At 49.2% G+C, this 15429-nt stretch overlaps 1 protein-coding gene across 2 annotated transcripts in view; it reads left to right on the top strand.

Moving 5' to 3' along the window:
• The window catches only part of LOC138580836 (serine/arginine repetitive matrix protein 2-like), a 1087536-nt gene that overhangs the window by 386401 nt on the left and 685706 nt on the right, over positions 1 to 15429 (top strand). For both annotated transcript variants that reach the window (XM_069651699.1, XM_069651698.1), the window contains exon 4: positions 1317 to 1478. In XM_069651699.1, coding sequence (XP_069507800.1) covers positions 1317 to 1478 — 162 coding nt within the window. The remainder of the gene's footprint in view (positions 1 to 1316; positions 1479 to 15429) is intronic.

The following is a 15429-nucleotide window of genomic DNA, read 5'->3' as shown; positions in this document are numbered from 1 at the left end:
TGTCCTGGAAAAATATGTGCCCCTTTTTCCTCTACCTTTCGTCCCTCAAGGCTCACTTCTTGAATCCCCTTTAATCCCCTTTTCACTCTTTACCCTTCACCCCTGGCCTCTTTAATTTCTTCTCATAATATTCAGGCACATTTTTACGCCAATGACACTCCAATATTCCTTTCTTTGCCTGCTTTCGATGACCCAATTCATAAATCTTTCTGCTTCTATTCTGGCCGTGAAAAACCTGAGGTCCTTGCTATTTATATGCCTTAACCATAAGAAGAAAGATATTATTTTTGCTGGCTTCCCCCGGTTTTCTCTCCATGCTTTGCTTTCCTCCTTTTAATCTTCTGGTAGTCTCTCATGCTTGTATTTTGGGCTTTGGTTTTTGACTGGGTTTGTCTTCAAAAACAAATTTGCACGATAACTCAATCTGGTCAGTTCTACCTATTCAATATTAAAAGAATGTCATCCCGGCTTTTTCTTCCACTGAACTATATCAAACCTGTGTTCGGTCTCAACTATTCCTTATATATTCGTATTCCAGCCTATACTCTTTCGTTATGATCTGTTCTTCATTCGGCAAAAATAATTTAAATTTCCATATGCTTCTAATCCCCCTTTTGATCTTCACTGGTTCCTTATTTGATCTGGATTTGTGTGTAATTTTCTTTTGGTGTTTGTTCATGCATTGACTTAAGAATAATTGGTCTCAGTCTCCTTACATCATTCTCTTAGGGCTCTTCGTGCTTTGCAATTTTCCTTGGTCCCCTTGTGCCTCTTCTCACTTTAGTTTTCAATGAGTTGCTCCTCATCTATGGAATTCTCTTGGGACATCCGTTTGCGCTCTAACCATGCTCTATTCAAGGAACCTTTTTAAAACTCACCTTCTACAGTCTGCTTTTCCCCATCACGTTTCCTATGACTTTTTGGTTGCGCCATGAGTTCTATAAAGTTATGCTGAAATTGTCACTTCATTTTTTTTTTTTTGTGTACTGCCATGTTTGTGCAATACCTTGAATAAATGCGCTATATAAACAACATAGAAATAATTGGAAGGCCATCTGTCCTATTTGGCCAGTTGACTGGAATATACCAAAGTGAGGGAGTGCTTTGCTTAAGGTTTGTCATCCATGTTTCTAGTTTACACCTTCAAGTAACCCCTGATTTGTTTCTATATACTTCACTAGCAAAGGTTACCTCTGACTTGTTAGTGATGATCAATGTTACCATTATGCTTTCCTTCTCTTCAGAATCTGATTTATCTAGCAAACGTTCCTGTTAAATGTTTGATTCTCACACCCATGTTTCTTTTTTTTTTTTAGTATCTCGGAGACCCATCAGCTAGCAGAGGCCAATGAGAAGAAGAATGAGAAGCTACGGGCAGCCTTTGGCATTAGTGAAAGCTATGTGGATGGGAGTTCCTTCGACCCAAACCGCCGAGCAGCTGCATCTGTGAAGCAGCAGGAACCACAGAAGCAGTACAGGTATACGGCTATTGTTTAATGCGACAGACGGATTTCACTGTGAAGTGTTCCTGTTCTCAGTTTGACTTAGTGCCGTAATCCTCTTGATTGGCTGGCTTTGCACCAGTTTGTTGGATTCAAAGTATTAATCTCTGGTATCCATATTTGGCAATATCCTGAGCTGGCACTTCTGTTAATGTTTAAGATTGATATTTCAGAACTACCTCTGAGGGAGGAATCTGAGAGGCCACCCTATTTAAGCGGAGAGGGAAAAGAGACTTGGGTCGAGCCAAACTCAATGAAGGTAGTATAGCTGAGCTGTAAGGCTTGTGCTTAAGGAGTTAGTGTGTGGTACAATTAGACATGAAACTCTATTTTAATAAAATAAAACAGTAAGTAAAAACATACTATTTATTAGGCCTATGCATGGTCTAGGCAGCAAAGTGCAGCTGAGTACTGCTACTACTTTCCGGGCACACTCAGGTGAGGTGTCTTAACTTGCTTCCCTCCCGGGCCTTTGCAATTGTTTCCTTTTGTATTTGAGCCCCCCAGGCCTCACGTGCAGGTTTCCCTGCCCTGAGCCCTTCCGTTATTTCCTTCCTCTTCCACGCCCTCACACCTGTCCCATCCCCTCCCCTGATTGGTCAGATCACTGACCTTCGAAGGGATTGTGTCCTCAGACGTATTCCTTATCTTAGATATCTCTTTGCAGCTTTGCTGGCCCCGGAAATGTTTTTCTCTCTAGAGGGCGCTGCGCGTCAACATCTGCCGAGTCGATGTCCCTCGACGGCCGCCGTGTCGACATCATCCTGCCTATAAAGGCCGCGCGCAGCGTCTGTTGCTCAGTTCCATTTTTCCGCGCTTACTCAGTGCCTCGGAATATCGTTGCTCAGTTTCGTAGAGAATTATTCCAATTTCCTCGAGATATTCGATCCATACTCAATGGCTTCCTCGACTGAATCGACGACCTCTCGGTCCGGCTTTAAAAAATGCTGTGACTGTGGAAAAAAGATGTCGCTGACTGACCCTCACAGGGTCTGTTTGTGGTGTTTGGGAGCTGAACACCATTGTTCGGAGTGCGAGGATTGTATGTCCATGACAGCTAAGGCCCTGAAGGAGCGTAGGGGGAAGCTGGAAAAAGGTAAGACTTCTAAAGCTTCTTCTTTCTCGACGAAGTCGAGACATTCGTCTCCTCGTCACCATTCGCGCTCCAGGTCTCGAAGCGGGTCCCATCACTCCTCGATATCGAAGCACTCGAAAAGGAGACGCCGAAGATCCCCTTCTTCTTCGTCCTCTTCCTCTGTTTCACTTAAGAGAATCCCTTGCCCCACGAAACATTAGTTCCCGGGCTGAATGGGAGGAATTCCGAAAAAATATGATGAGCGTCTTCGAGAAAGCGGCCTCGACCCCCTCGAAGACTGCCGAGAGCGATGCTCTGGTCGAAAGACCCGAAGGTCCAAAACGCCGCGAGTCGCAGTACCCGGCGAAGGAAGCTTCTCGAGCGCGTCACGAACCCTCGAGTAAAGCAAAGACCTCGAATCCTTCTTCGAAGGTTCCGTCGACGCCGAGGTCAGTGTCTTCGCCATTGTCGAAGGGACCTTCGACACGGGTCTGTCGACTCGACGCCATCCTCAACACTGGTGTCGACGCCAAGGAAAGTCACGGTTGCGGCGCACCCAGTGGCTATTCCCAGGTCTTCGATGATGATGTCGTTGAGATTGTCGACATCCTCAAGCAGAATTCCAATTCTATCGAGGACCTCGAGGCCTCCACCTTTTTGTTTTCGACGCCACGTTCGAAGCCTTCGGCATCAACGTTTTCGAGGCCGATTACAACAAGTTTGGCACCCTCTGCCTTGGAGATGGGTTTCACACCGTTTGTGAGTTCAGACCCATTGAGAACAATGTCCTCAATTATGGAAGAGGGAGAACGATCTGACCAAGAAGAGACATTTGAGTTGCAGGGATCTGCAACCCCAGTTCAAGAGGAGTTATCCTCAGAGGAACGCAGATTAAAGGAACTCCATGATTCCTTACATGAGGCAAGTGGTTTAGACACTTCCCCAGAGGTGGAGTTCGCTAGGCCAGACTCGGGGGAGCATGCTGAAACCCCTTATAGAGCCTTAATGGCCAGGATCACAGAATTTATGGGGTGGTCAACACCTTCACAGGCTTTCCAACAGGATGACCTCACGGATATTCTTGATAAAGGTCCACAGGAGGATCCTGTAGTACCTTTTCATGAAGCTCTTCAAAGAAAAATCATGACGAACTGGGAAACCCCAGATGTCGTCCCGGCAGTAAATAAAAAACTGTCTACTAAATACAGGGTATCTTCTGCAGACCCGGAGTTTTTGTCTAAACACCCATCCCCAGAAAGTCTGGTGGTACAGGCAGCATCTTCTACTGACATCAAGACTGCTTACCCTACCGTCCCACAGGACAGGGACGATAAAAAATACGATGCTATGGCTAAGAAAGTCTTTTCGGCATGTAGCATGGCGTTAAAGTCTATTAATGCTACTTGCACCCTTGCTAGATTTAGCCATACACTTTGGGAGTGTGCTTCTACAGCGGCTGACTGCATCCTAGAGGGAGAAGAAAGGGAGGCGTTCCTAAATATCATACAGGACGGTAAAGACGCTATGTGCGAATCCTTCCAGACGGGCATTGATTCGGCTGACAGTATCAGCAGAGCAATGGCGGCAAGTACAACAACCAGGAGATTTGCTTGGTTGAGAGTCTGGTTTTGTCCCAGATGTGCAAGCCAGGCTCTTGAACATGCCATTCGATGGCTCTTCTTTGTTTGGGAAAAAGGCGGATGACAGTTTAGAAAAACTGCAAACATCAAAGGCAGCAGCAAAATCCCTAGGCGCTGCAATCCGTCAGACACCTTTTCGTCCCACAGGAACCTCTGCGAGAGGCAAGTCCTTTCGCTTCTACTCCGCATTCGGAAGAGGTAGAGGACGACCGGCTCAAAGGGGACAAAGAACTACCCGAGGTGGACGGGGTAGATATTCAAAAGCCGCAGCAACGGCAGGTGCCTCTTTACCATCGGCATCAGCCGCCCCGAAACCACTCTGAGGACTTCCCTCACAAGACACCTGTGGGAGGCAGGTTAACTCAACATCTGGCGGAATGGCAGGCTATCACGTCAGATGCTTGGGCATTGGAGACAGTTGCACAAGGTTACTGCCTGCCTCTCCTACGCATACCTCAGACTCATCCACCGGGGATCAGCTCTCAAAAAGCTCCAGATCCGCTCCTCTTGCAGGAAATTTTAGACCTGCTAGAGAAAGGTGCCATAGAACCGGTACCTGTAGCGGAGAGGAACAAGGGCTGGTACTCCCCTTACTTTCTCATTCCAAAGAAAGACGGAGGACTGAGACCCATCTTGGACTTGCGAAAATTGAACAAATTCCTCAGGAAAGACAAATTCAAGATGGTAACTCTTTCTCAGATCCTTCAGGCCCTTCAGTTCCAGGACTGGTTGGTATCTCTGGACCTTCAGGACGCTTATTTCCATGTGCTAATCCATCTGAAACACAGGAAATATCTGAGGTTCGCAATTGGCAACTCTCAACAATTTTGAGTGCTGCCATTTGGGCTGACCTCCGCCCCGAGGGTCTTCACCAAGTTAATGTCGGTAGTGGCTGCAAGTCTAAGGAGGGAAGGGATTCACGTCTACCCCTACCTGGACAATTGGTTGATCAGGACTGTATCTTCGGAACAAGCTCAGATCCAGCTAGATAATGTTTGCCACTCCCTTCACAGACTGGGTTTCTCCCTCAATTTAAAGAAGTCACAAATGATACCATCGGAGCGATCCTGGACACTTCCTTGGGAAAAGCCTCGCCACCAGAGGTGAGGGCTCAAGATATTCTACAGATGGTCACCAAGTTTCAAAATGCCCAACGTCTCCCAGTCTTTGACTTTTTGAGGTTGCTAGGCCTCATGGCATCCTGCATTTTCCTAGTGCCAGAGGCTCGCCTGAGAATGAGATCCCTCCATTGGGCACTGAGAACTCAGTGGTCACAATTCTCAGGGAGAATGACAGATCTTCTTCAGGTTCCCGAAAGGTTGGCTCGAGACCTTCAGTGGTGGGCCTGTCAGGAGAACATTCTGAAAGGAGAACAGTTTTGGCAACCCTGACCCGAGATAACCGTAATCACGGATGCCTCACACACGGGGTGGGCACCCAACGACTTGACCATCAGCAGTCGTTGGTCTCCATTGGAGTCCAGACTACATATCAACCTGTTAGAGCTGAGGGCCATCAGACTTGCGCTGAAGGCTTTTCTGCCATCTGTACAAGGAAAGAATGTCCTGATAATGACAGACAACACAGTGGCCATGAATTACCTCAACAAAAGAGGAGGCGTAGGATCACTACCTCTGTGCAGAGAGGCGATGCAGCTCTAGTTTTGGGCAATCCAAGAAGGAATCTCTCTAGCGGCAGTTCATCTAGCCGGAGAGAAGAACTTGACAGCGGACGCTCTGAGCAGGCAGAGCACAGTCTCCCACGAGTGGGAACTAGCTCAGGAAGTCCTTCAAGAGATCTTCGCCCTTTGGGGAACCCCTCAGGTGGATCGGTTCGCCACCAGTGTCAACAGGAAGTGCGATCTGTTCTGTTCAAGGGAATTTCCCCCGAGAGGAGCTCTGGGAGACGCGTTCATAGTGGACTGGGAGTTTCCGCTCCTGCACGCGTTTCCACCGGTCCCTGTCATTCCTCAAATGATCAGGAGGTTGAGAAGATTCCAGAAAACCATTATCCTAATTGCCCCGGATTGGGCCAGGAGAACGTGGTACCCGGACCTTCTAGACTTGTCCATCTGCCCTCCAATTCGACTTCCACTCAGAGAGAATCTGCTCTCACAGAAGGGAGGTCAGGTTCTCCATCCAGACATCAAAACCCTCAACCTTCACGCTTGGCTTCTGAAAGGCTGAGGTACAAGGATTGGGACCTCCCTGATGACGTTATGGAGGTGTTGCTTTCGGCAAGAAGGCCAGCAACAAAATCTTTATACCGCTGCCGTTGGAACAGATTTTGCAGCTGGTGTAGGGAAAAGAATATCGATCCCTTTTCATGTGGTACACAAATGGTTTTGTCCTTCCTACTTTATTTAGCGAATTCAGGCCTTCAAGTTAGCCCTTGATGGTGCCATCTCGCAGCGCTTTCCATCTTTAAGCGCACTGCGGAAGAACCATCCTATTTCAAGTGACCCTTGGTAATACAGTTTCTAAAGGGGTTAACTAACGTTTATCCCCCAAGACCATTCCAGGTTCCCCTATGGGATTTAAATTTAGTCCTAACTTTCCTGATGGGCACACCTTTCGAACCACTCCACTCTTGTTCGTTAAGATTTCTTACCCTTAAGACTGTTTTATTAGTAGCACTTACACCTGCTAGAAGGGTGAGCGAGTTACAAGCTTTCTTGTAAACCCCCTCATACAATCTTTCACAAAGGCAAAGTTGTTCTGCAAGTGAAGCCTAATTTCCTCCCAAAGGTGGTTTCTGAATTTCATATCACACAGACGATTACCCTTCCATCTTTCTTTCCTCCTCCCCACCCGGGGAAAGAGGAAGAGAGGTTACACAGGCTGGACCCAAGAAGGGCTTTAAGTTTTTACATTATTAGACTGGCTAGGATAAGACGAGCAGACCATCTGTTTGTAGGCTACGCAGGTCACAAGCTGGGGTTACCGATAACTAAGCAGACCATTTCCAGATTGATCATTTTAGCCATTTTGGAATGTTATAAACTGGCAGGAAAAGAGCCCCCTCAAAATCTTAGGGCTCATTCGACCATTGGTATCGCAGCTTCATCGGCCCTCAAAAGAGGAGTGCCGGTTAGAGACATATGTGCGGCTGCCACATGGTCGTCCGTCCATACCTTTACACGGTTTTACAACTTGGATTCCTCCTCCAGTCAGGAAACTAGGTTTGGGAGGGCAGTATTGCACTCTATTCATCAATAAGAGGAAGCATGAAGTCAGTACTCCCACCTCCAATAACAGAATACTGCTATGGGAGCCTGTCTAAGATAAGGAATACGTCGGAGGACACAATCCCTTCGAAGAACAAGTTACTTCTTACCTTGTAACGTTCTTTCGATGGGATGTTCCTCCGACGTATTCCTTATCGACCCTCCCATCCATCCCCGCAGTACTACTTCCCTTGTTGCAGCTTACGCTCCTTCAGGGTGATTAGTCCAGAAAGAATTATTGTGGGCTACAAAACGGAACTGAGCAACGGACGCTGCGCGCGGCCTTTATAGGCAGGATGACGTCGACACGGCGGCTGTCGAGGGACGGCGGCTGTCGAGGGACATCGACTCGGCGGATGTCGACGCACAGCGCCCTCTAGAGAGAAAAAAATTTCCGAGGCCAGCAAAGCTGGAAAGATATCTAAGATAAGGAATACGTCGGAGGAACATCCCATCGAAAGAACGTTACAAGTAACTTGTTCTTCCCTGTGCAGTCCCCTGCGACTAAGGGCCCCATGGCAAAGGGCGGCTCCAGACCGTGTCGGCAGGGGAAGCCAGTGGCCAGCTGTCAACCAGCAGCATCTAAGTAAGGTGGGAGTGGCCCAGTATAAGGATAGAGCCTTCTCTCTACCCTGACAACCTGGCCACATGGACTATTGGACTTCGGTGTTTTTTTTTCTCCGGTTTTTAAAATTGCATTGTGAAACCTAGGCCTTTTTCCCCACTACACAGGACTCTGACTTGGGTGTGTTTTTCTCCAGTATTTAAATTGCATTGTGAAAGCAATGCCGTCCTGTGGTTTCTACCTCCTAGAAAAGCATTAATCGAACCGTTTTTCTACCATTATCTAAGCTCAGTCATCTTGGCCAATTGTCTACTTGTCTCGTCTCTCGTCTGCTTGTGCCCCACCCTGTGGCCTTCCATAGTGTTCTCTCCCTCCCCCACACCTTCCCAATCCCTTTTATTCTCCTCTCCCTACCTACTCCATGGTGCTCTCTCCTATCTTTTCTAGCTGCTTCTTGACGGACTGTCCTGCTCTCCTCACTAAATCGGGTAGGAAGAAGTTTAAAAAGGAAATCCTGGTCTCCAACCCAGCCCTCCCCATCGCCTATACCAGTGCCTCCTCCAGGCAAACCTTCACCGACATCCTCTGTCGTTCCCTCGCCAGACCTATGGACTCTATATATGGTCTCTGTGCGCTCCCATTAATGGAGGCACCCGGTGGGAGGCGCTCCTGGCCTCCTTCCACTCCTCTAAGATCATTGTTTACTTGAATGGTACCGTCTTGGTCCAAGGCCCTCAAGCCAAACTTCTCCTTGATAGACGCTTCCTGCGCTTCATCAATTTCCTTCCTTCTCCTGCTGTCCCCTCTCCCATCCATGACTTCCTCGGCTCCCCCTGCTATCTTCTCCTTGGCTACCTTGCCCTCTCCTCCTTCCTCTCCTGCCCCCCCCCCCAACCTATGGGCTTCTTCTACACCTCTGCAGGGCGTGCCTTTGTGTACCCCTCCCCGGAAGTCTTTCAAGGACGGCAACCTTCTCTATATTGCCGCTCTGAACTGCTGGACCTACTAAGAGAAAAATGTCAATTTCACCTAACTATTCTTGGCAACAATAGGTCACACAAGAAAATGTATTTAAACCTTATGAGACATCTTAAGGCATTCTGACACCATGCCCTGAAGGTGCCGTTTCGCCATACAAAAAGTAGATGCCTATGGAGTTTGTCACTCCAAAAACATTGGAAACGCATAATCCAAATCTGGTCAAAACACATGAGTGAGAAAGGTCTCTCCCTCCAGGGTTAAAATTAAAAAGTCCTAAAGTCCAGCAAAAGATCTGGGGGTCTCTGAGGTTGAAGGGAATTCTCCAGAACATTTGTGGCTTTCACATTCTAGCTAAATGTGACGGGCAGGACTGCGCCTGTAGGTTGTCTTCCCCTCGGAGTACACATGACTGTGTTGTGCGGTGAGCAGAGGGAAATGTGTGTGGATTAGCCCCACACATTTTCCGAGGTTGATCTCCTATCATTCATTTCATTACCAAACTTCAGAAAGGCCCAGGCGAGTTCACCTCAGGTTTCTCACACCTTCCACGACTACAAACCACCAATACCGGGAACCTATGACCCAATTGCAGTGCTTTGTTTTCCTGTGAACGAATCCTCCCAGAACTTTGGTGAGCTCCAGTTGGACCTCCAGAGGCAAGATCCCACTCCCCAGTCCCCTCACCAGCATGCAGGACTGCAGGATCTAGTAATTAAAGTCTGTGGAACTTTGCCTCTTCTGCTGCTGCACATGACACTTCGCCCCTCCTCAACTTACTATGAAGAACTCTTAACTAGTATGGGAATGGACTGCTGAAATATTGGAGTCATGTAAAAGTATTACAAATTAGCATATTGCTGTTGCGCTGAATAGCCCCTTTACCTTACAACAGAACACTGCTTGAGTGACTTTAAGAAGTGAATTGATGTATCATTGAAATGTGCTTGTAACTGGTGCATTCCACTACTATTGCTCTACTCCCCTCAAAGTTCCTGTCCGAAAGAGCAAAGATTGACGCATGGTGGCAGTAATGTTCAGACACTTCTGTTTGAACTGAACCTAATTATCCCTAGAAACGCATAATGGATATCTGATGTTCCACGTCAAAGGTTTGTTTTTCCTCATTGTATACAGTCTCTAATATTTGCAAACTTTTACTGAGATCGGTCATCTTCAACATGCTCTTCATAAACAGTTTGTGTACCAGTATCAGCCAACCCTTCAAAAACAATAAATGAACTGTTGCCGCCTTTCTCTCTACCGCTGGCCAAAAAACGCCAAACTGTATACTGTGTGCATAGAAAAAAACATCTACTTCTGCTGGTACTACTAATTCTATGCATGTGTCCCTTCCTCGAAACAGAAGTATACCCTCTATGGTGAACCCCTGATGCTTCTTCCCAAAATAGTCTGTTCCCCACCAGCATGATCAGTCTTTTACCTAGTTTATTTAAACACTGCAACTGGGGTGGCTACATTGGCCACGGTTACCAATGTGATATGTTCCCATACCACAAATCTGGGGTTTTCCCTGGAGCAGAGATCATATACCTGGCAGCACTGTTGGGCAACTACTCGTCATTACCATTTGCACCCTGTCCATGGACCATTACCCCGCTGGCTTGGGCCCATAGACCTCAGATTGGGCCATGTACACTTTTGATTTGCAGGACTCCATGGCCACAGGTAATCCGTTATACCAGAGCTGTTTCCCATCAGTCATGCTTAGCTGTTTTACCATGCGCCATCTCGAATGGAAAATAGTAGCGGTTAAATACGTCTGAACTACTTTGCATACCATAATCCCACTACAACATGACACGGTTCGACTGCTGCAGTGTGCTTCGGATCAATTGGCTGAGCATGTCAATAACATGTTCAGATGTGTGCTTTATTGCTTGAGCTCTGCCCCAGAGATGGACCTGCTGGGCACCTCCATACAGTATATCAAGCCATCCAAATGTGTCACTTTATAGATGCCCAAGCTGCAATTGCAGTGTTCACTGCATTCTAGATCTTTTCTTCCTTTTTTGGTCATCCGAACTGCTCCTCTTCGGCTGCTGCTCTCTCGCCCCCCCCCTTCTCCGCTGGCCTTAATACCCGCACCATGTCCCCACAGTAGGGCTAGTGACCAGTAAATCAGACAGTTAATATTACTGTGGGTAGAGTTGCATTCAAAACTAAATCCGAGATGTAGATCAATTCTGATTGTGTACTTGGATATATCACTTAAACTCAAATAACTGGATTTCTGGTGTCCTTAGGTGCTGGATCATAGTTAATGTCTTGTTATCCAGGTCTTTCCCGAAAAAGTGGCAGTAAGCTAAGCAGAATTGGTCCTTTCTCTATTCTAGTTTCGATCCTTGAATGAAGTGCTGAGTAACAGTCTTTCGAAGGGATTGTTTCCTCTGACGTATTCCACATCTGACAGGTAATCACCACAGCTGTCCTGTTTTGGAAAACTTTCTGCGTCGATACGCTGTCCTCGAGGGCCTCCGACGAGCTGACGTCACCGGATGTTATAAGTAAGACGCACCATGCCCGTAGCCTCGGTTCCGTTTTTTTTCCGCGAACGTGTTTGCTTCGGAGATCTCGGCGCGCCTCGGTTCTTCTGATTCTATCGGTTCTTCGAACTTGGTTTGTGTAATATGTCTTCTAACCCGCGGTCGGGATTCAAGAAGTGTCGGGACTGTGGTTCCAAGATGTCACTTACGGACCCGCACAACGTCTGCCTCTGGTGCCTTGGCGAGGACCACGCCACCGATGACTGTGACGAAGGCCAGTCTTTGACGTCAAAGGCCTTGCGGGAGCGAAAGAAGCTGTCGGTAGGTAGGGATTCCAAGCCCCGAAAGTTGAAATCCGCTGGCCTTTCGACCAACGATTCGAGGGGCGACTCTGCATCGTCGGTGTAAGTCCAGTGGGTCTCGGTCCCGGAGTGGTTCCCGCCATTTCTCTGCCTCTTCGAGTCACTCGCGGAAGCGCAGTCACCAGTTGCCTTCCCAGTCCTCATCCGAGGACTCCGCCAGATGGCGGGTAGCTTGTCCTAGCAAGCATTTTGTAAGGAAATGTTGGCGATTTTCGAGTCGCAGGGCTCTGTTCCTTCCGCGCCTTCGAGAGAAGCCGGCAAGGAACTCTCTAGGGCCACCTTTGGCACGCCTTCGGGCTCGGGCATTCGGCGTGATCACCGGGAACCTTCGAGGTCCAGGTCGGACAAGGTGGATCGCTCTAGCCATGCCCGCTCCAGGTCCCGGTCCTCGACGCCCTCTAGACTGGTAAAGCCTGTGAGGTCTTCTAAGAAGACGTCGACGCCATCAGTGCCATGTCAGTCGAGGGACTCTCTCGAGGCTCCGCCTCCGAGGAAGTCCTCGACACCATCGGCACCGGGGCAGTCTAAGGACACACTCTGGGCACCGCCCTCAAGGTCTGTGTCGAAGCCATTGGCCCCACGCTCTGTCAACGCAGATATCATTTTTTTTTTTCTTTTTTTTTGGGGAGGCTTTACCGGAGGTACCCTGTGCATCGGTGGAAACTTCGAGGAAGGCCCTGAAGAAGTGGGTAAGGCCTGTATTTGAGCCTTTTTCTGTGCCCTCATCCATGGATTTATTCCAGCCTCTGGATTACATCTCTGAGGTGGATGAAGGGTCTGTGGAAGGTTTGATTCCTGATGAGCTTCCAGATGACCCGTTATCTGGTCAGCCAGTTGAAAGACCTGCGTCAGTCTTTGCATGACGCCAGTGGTCTTGATACCTCCCCGGAGGTTGAGGTTGGCAGGCCTGGTACGCATGCTGATTCTTTGTACAGGTGACTCATGTCAAGGGTGACGGAGTACTTGGGGTGGTCTGCGCCACCAGTGGATTTTCTGCAGGATGACCTGACAGATATCCTTGACCATGGTCCACTCACTGACCCGATGCTGCCATTTCTTATGGCTTTACACAGAAGGGTGGCGGCTTGGACTGCTCCAGAGAGTCTCCCGGCTGTAAGCAAGTCGTTGCCGAAAAAATACCGTCCAGCCAGTAGCGACCCCTGCTACTTGACTATGCACCCTACTCCGGAGAGTTTGGTGGTGCAGGCGGCTACGGCCCCAGCAAAGCAGGCGTCGTACCCAACACTCCCTCTTGATAGGGATGACAAATGTTTTGATGGCTGGGCGAAGAAAGGGTTTTCTTCAGGAGGGATGACTTTACAGGCAGCACTCATACTCTGGAATTGTCTTTGGCGGCTGAACACATTCCGAAAGGGGAGGAACGGGATGGTTTTCTTGCCCTCGTTCAGGGTCGCAAGGATGCAATGTGTGAATCCGTTCAGTCGGGTCTGAACATGGCAGACTGTCAGCTGGTCCATGGCGGCGAGCACTGTGATGTGCAGATTTTCGTGGTTGCGGAAGTCGGGGGGGCGGGGGGGGTTGTTTGCTCCTGACGTACAAGCCCGGCTTCTCAACATGCCCTTTGATGGTGAACATCTTTTTGGCAGCAAGGCTGACAAGAGCCTTGAGAGGTTGCAGACCTCCAAAACTGCAGCCAATTCGTTGAGTGCTGCAGTTCGCCAACCACCGCCTTTTCGTCCTAGGGGACTGCAATGGGGGGGAGGTTCCTTTCGATACTACCCTTCCTTTGGTAGATCGAGAGGAGCTGCAAGTCAAAGGGGCCACCGTAGGAGTACCAGAGGTGGAAAACAGGGTACTCGAGGTGCCAAGGCCACTCGGGCAGTTGCCTCTTTGCCCTCAGACACTCCCGCAGCCGCTTCAGCTCTGCCATGAGGCCATGTCCCATGGTTCGCCGGTTGGGGGAAGGCTGGCGCAGCAACTTGTAGAATGGCGTGCCATTACTTCAGATGTGTGGGTTCTGGAGATCATAGCCCACGGCTACTGTCTTCATTTCTGGCAGAGGCCTCACGACAACCCACCAGGGAATCTGAGTCCAGAGCCGCTCCTTGCGCAAGAAATCAAATCCCTGCTGGTTAAAGGCGCCATATAACTGGTGCCTGTAGTGGAGAGTAACAAGGGATGGTATTCCCCATATTTTTTTTTACCACGAAAAAAAAGGTATTGAAACCCATCATGGACTTGCATGGTTTGAACAAGCTCCTCAGGAAGGACAAGTTCAAGATGGTTACTCTCTCAAGTCCTCCAGGCCCTTCAACTTCAGGACTGGTTGGTGTCTCTAGACCTCAAGGACACTTACTTTCATGTGCCGATTCATCCCAAGCAGAAGAAGTACCTGAGGTTTGCAGTTGGCGACTCGCATTTTCAGTTTCGGGTCCTTTCGTTCGGATTGACCTCCGCCCCGAGGGTCTTCACCAAGCTCATGGTGGTGGCAGCGTATCTCAGGAAAGGGGGATTCATGTCTACCCCTACCTGGACGATTGGTAGATCAGGGCGCGCTCTCCTGAGCAAGTCCTGGATAATCTGTCAGTCACCTGCCACTCCCTTCACAGGCTGGGCTTCTCCCTCAACTTAAAGAAGTCCCACTTGACACCTACCCAGCGGCTCCAGTGCATCAGAGCAGTGCTCGACACATCCCTGGGGCTGTTTTCCTCCCCAGGTGTGGGCTCATCACATTCTGCAGATGGTGAACAAGTTTCAACATGCCCAGAGTATCCCGGCATTCAAGTTCTTGAGGTTGCTCGGCCTCATGGCATCCTGCATTTTCCTGATGCCAGAGGCCAGGCTGCGGATGAGATCTCTGCAGTGATCTCTCAAAATGCAGTGGTCAGTCCTCCGGCAGGATGTCGGATCCCGTTCAGGTGCTGCCCTCTATCGCCCAGGATCTTCTGTGGTGGGCCGTCGAAGGCAATCTCATGACGGGGGGGCTCCATTTTGGCTACCCTGGCCGGAGGTAACGATCGTGACGGACACATCACTTGCGGGATGGGGAGCTCATGCCAACGACTTGACAGTCAAGAGTCGTTGGTCTCCAGAGTCCATACTCCATCTCAGTCTGTTGGAGCTGAGGGCTGCCAGACTAGCCCTGAAGGCTTTTCTGCCGTCTGTGCGGGGGAAGACTGTCCTGATTATGACTGACAATACAGTGGCCATGCACTACCTCAACAAAAGGGGGGGTGGCAGGGTCTCTCCCTCTGTTCAGAGGTGATGCAGCTCTGTTTCTGGGCCAGCCAGCAAGAAATTTCGATCTCTGCAGTTCATCTGGCCGGAGACGAAAATGCGGTGGTGGACACTCTGAGCAGGCAGAGAAGTCTCTCACGAGTGGGATTTGGCGCAGGAAGTCTTTCTGGATATTTGGGAACCCCACAAGTGGATGTCTTCGCCACCAGTGCCAACCGGAAGTGCGAGAGATTCTGCTCAAAGAATTTCCTCCGAGAGGAGCCTTGGGAGACTCATTCGTAGTGGATTGGTCATTCCCACTGCTGTACGCGTTTCCTCCAGTCCCCGTCATTCCTCAAGTGTTACGAAGGTTTGGTTCCCACATGATCCTCATTGC

Source organism: Ambystoma mexicanum, chromosome 3p, assembly GCF_040938575.1.
Source record: "Ambystoma mexicanum isolate Mex_15411 chromosome 3p, UKY_AmexF1_1, whole genome shotgun sequence".
Lineage (NCBI taxonomy): Eukaryota > Metazoa > Chordata > Amphibia > Caudata > Ambystomatidae > Ambystoma > Ambystoma mexicanum.
This window is presented reverse-complemented; position numbering and strand designations above follow the sequence as displayed.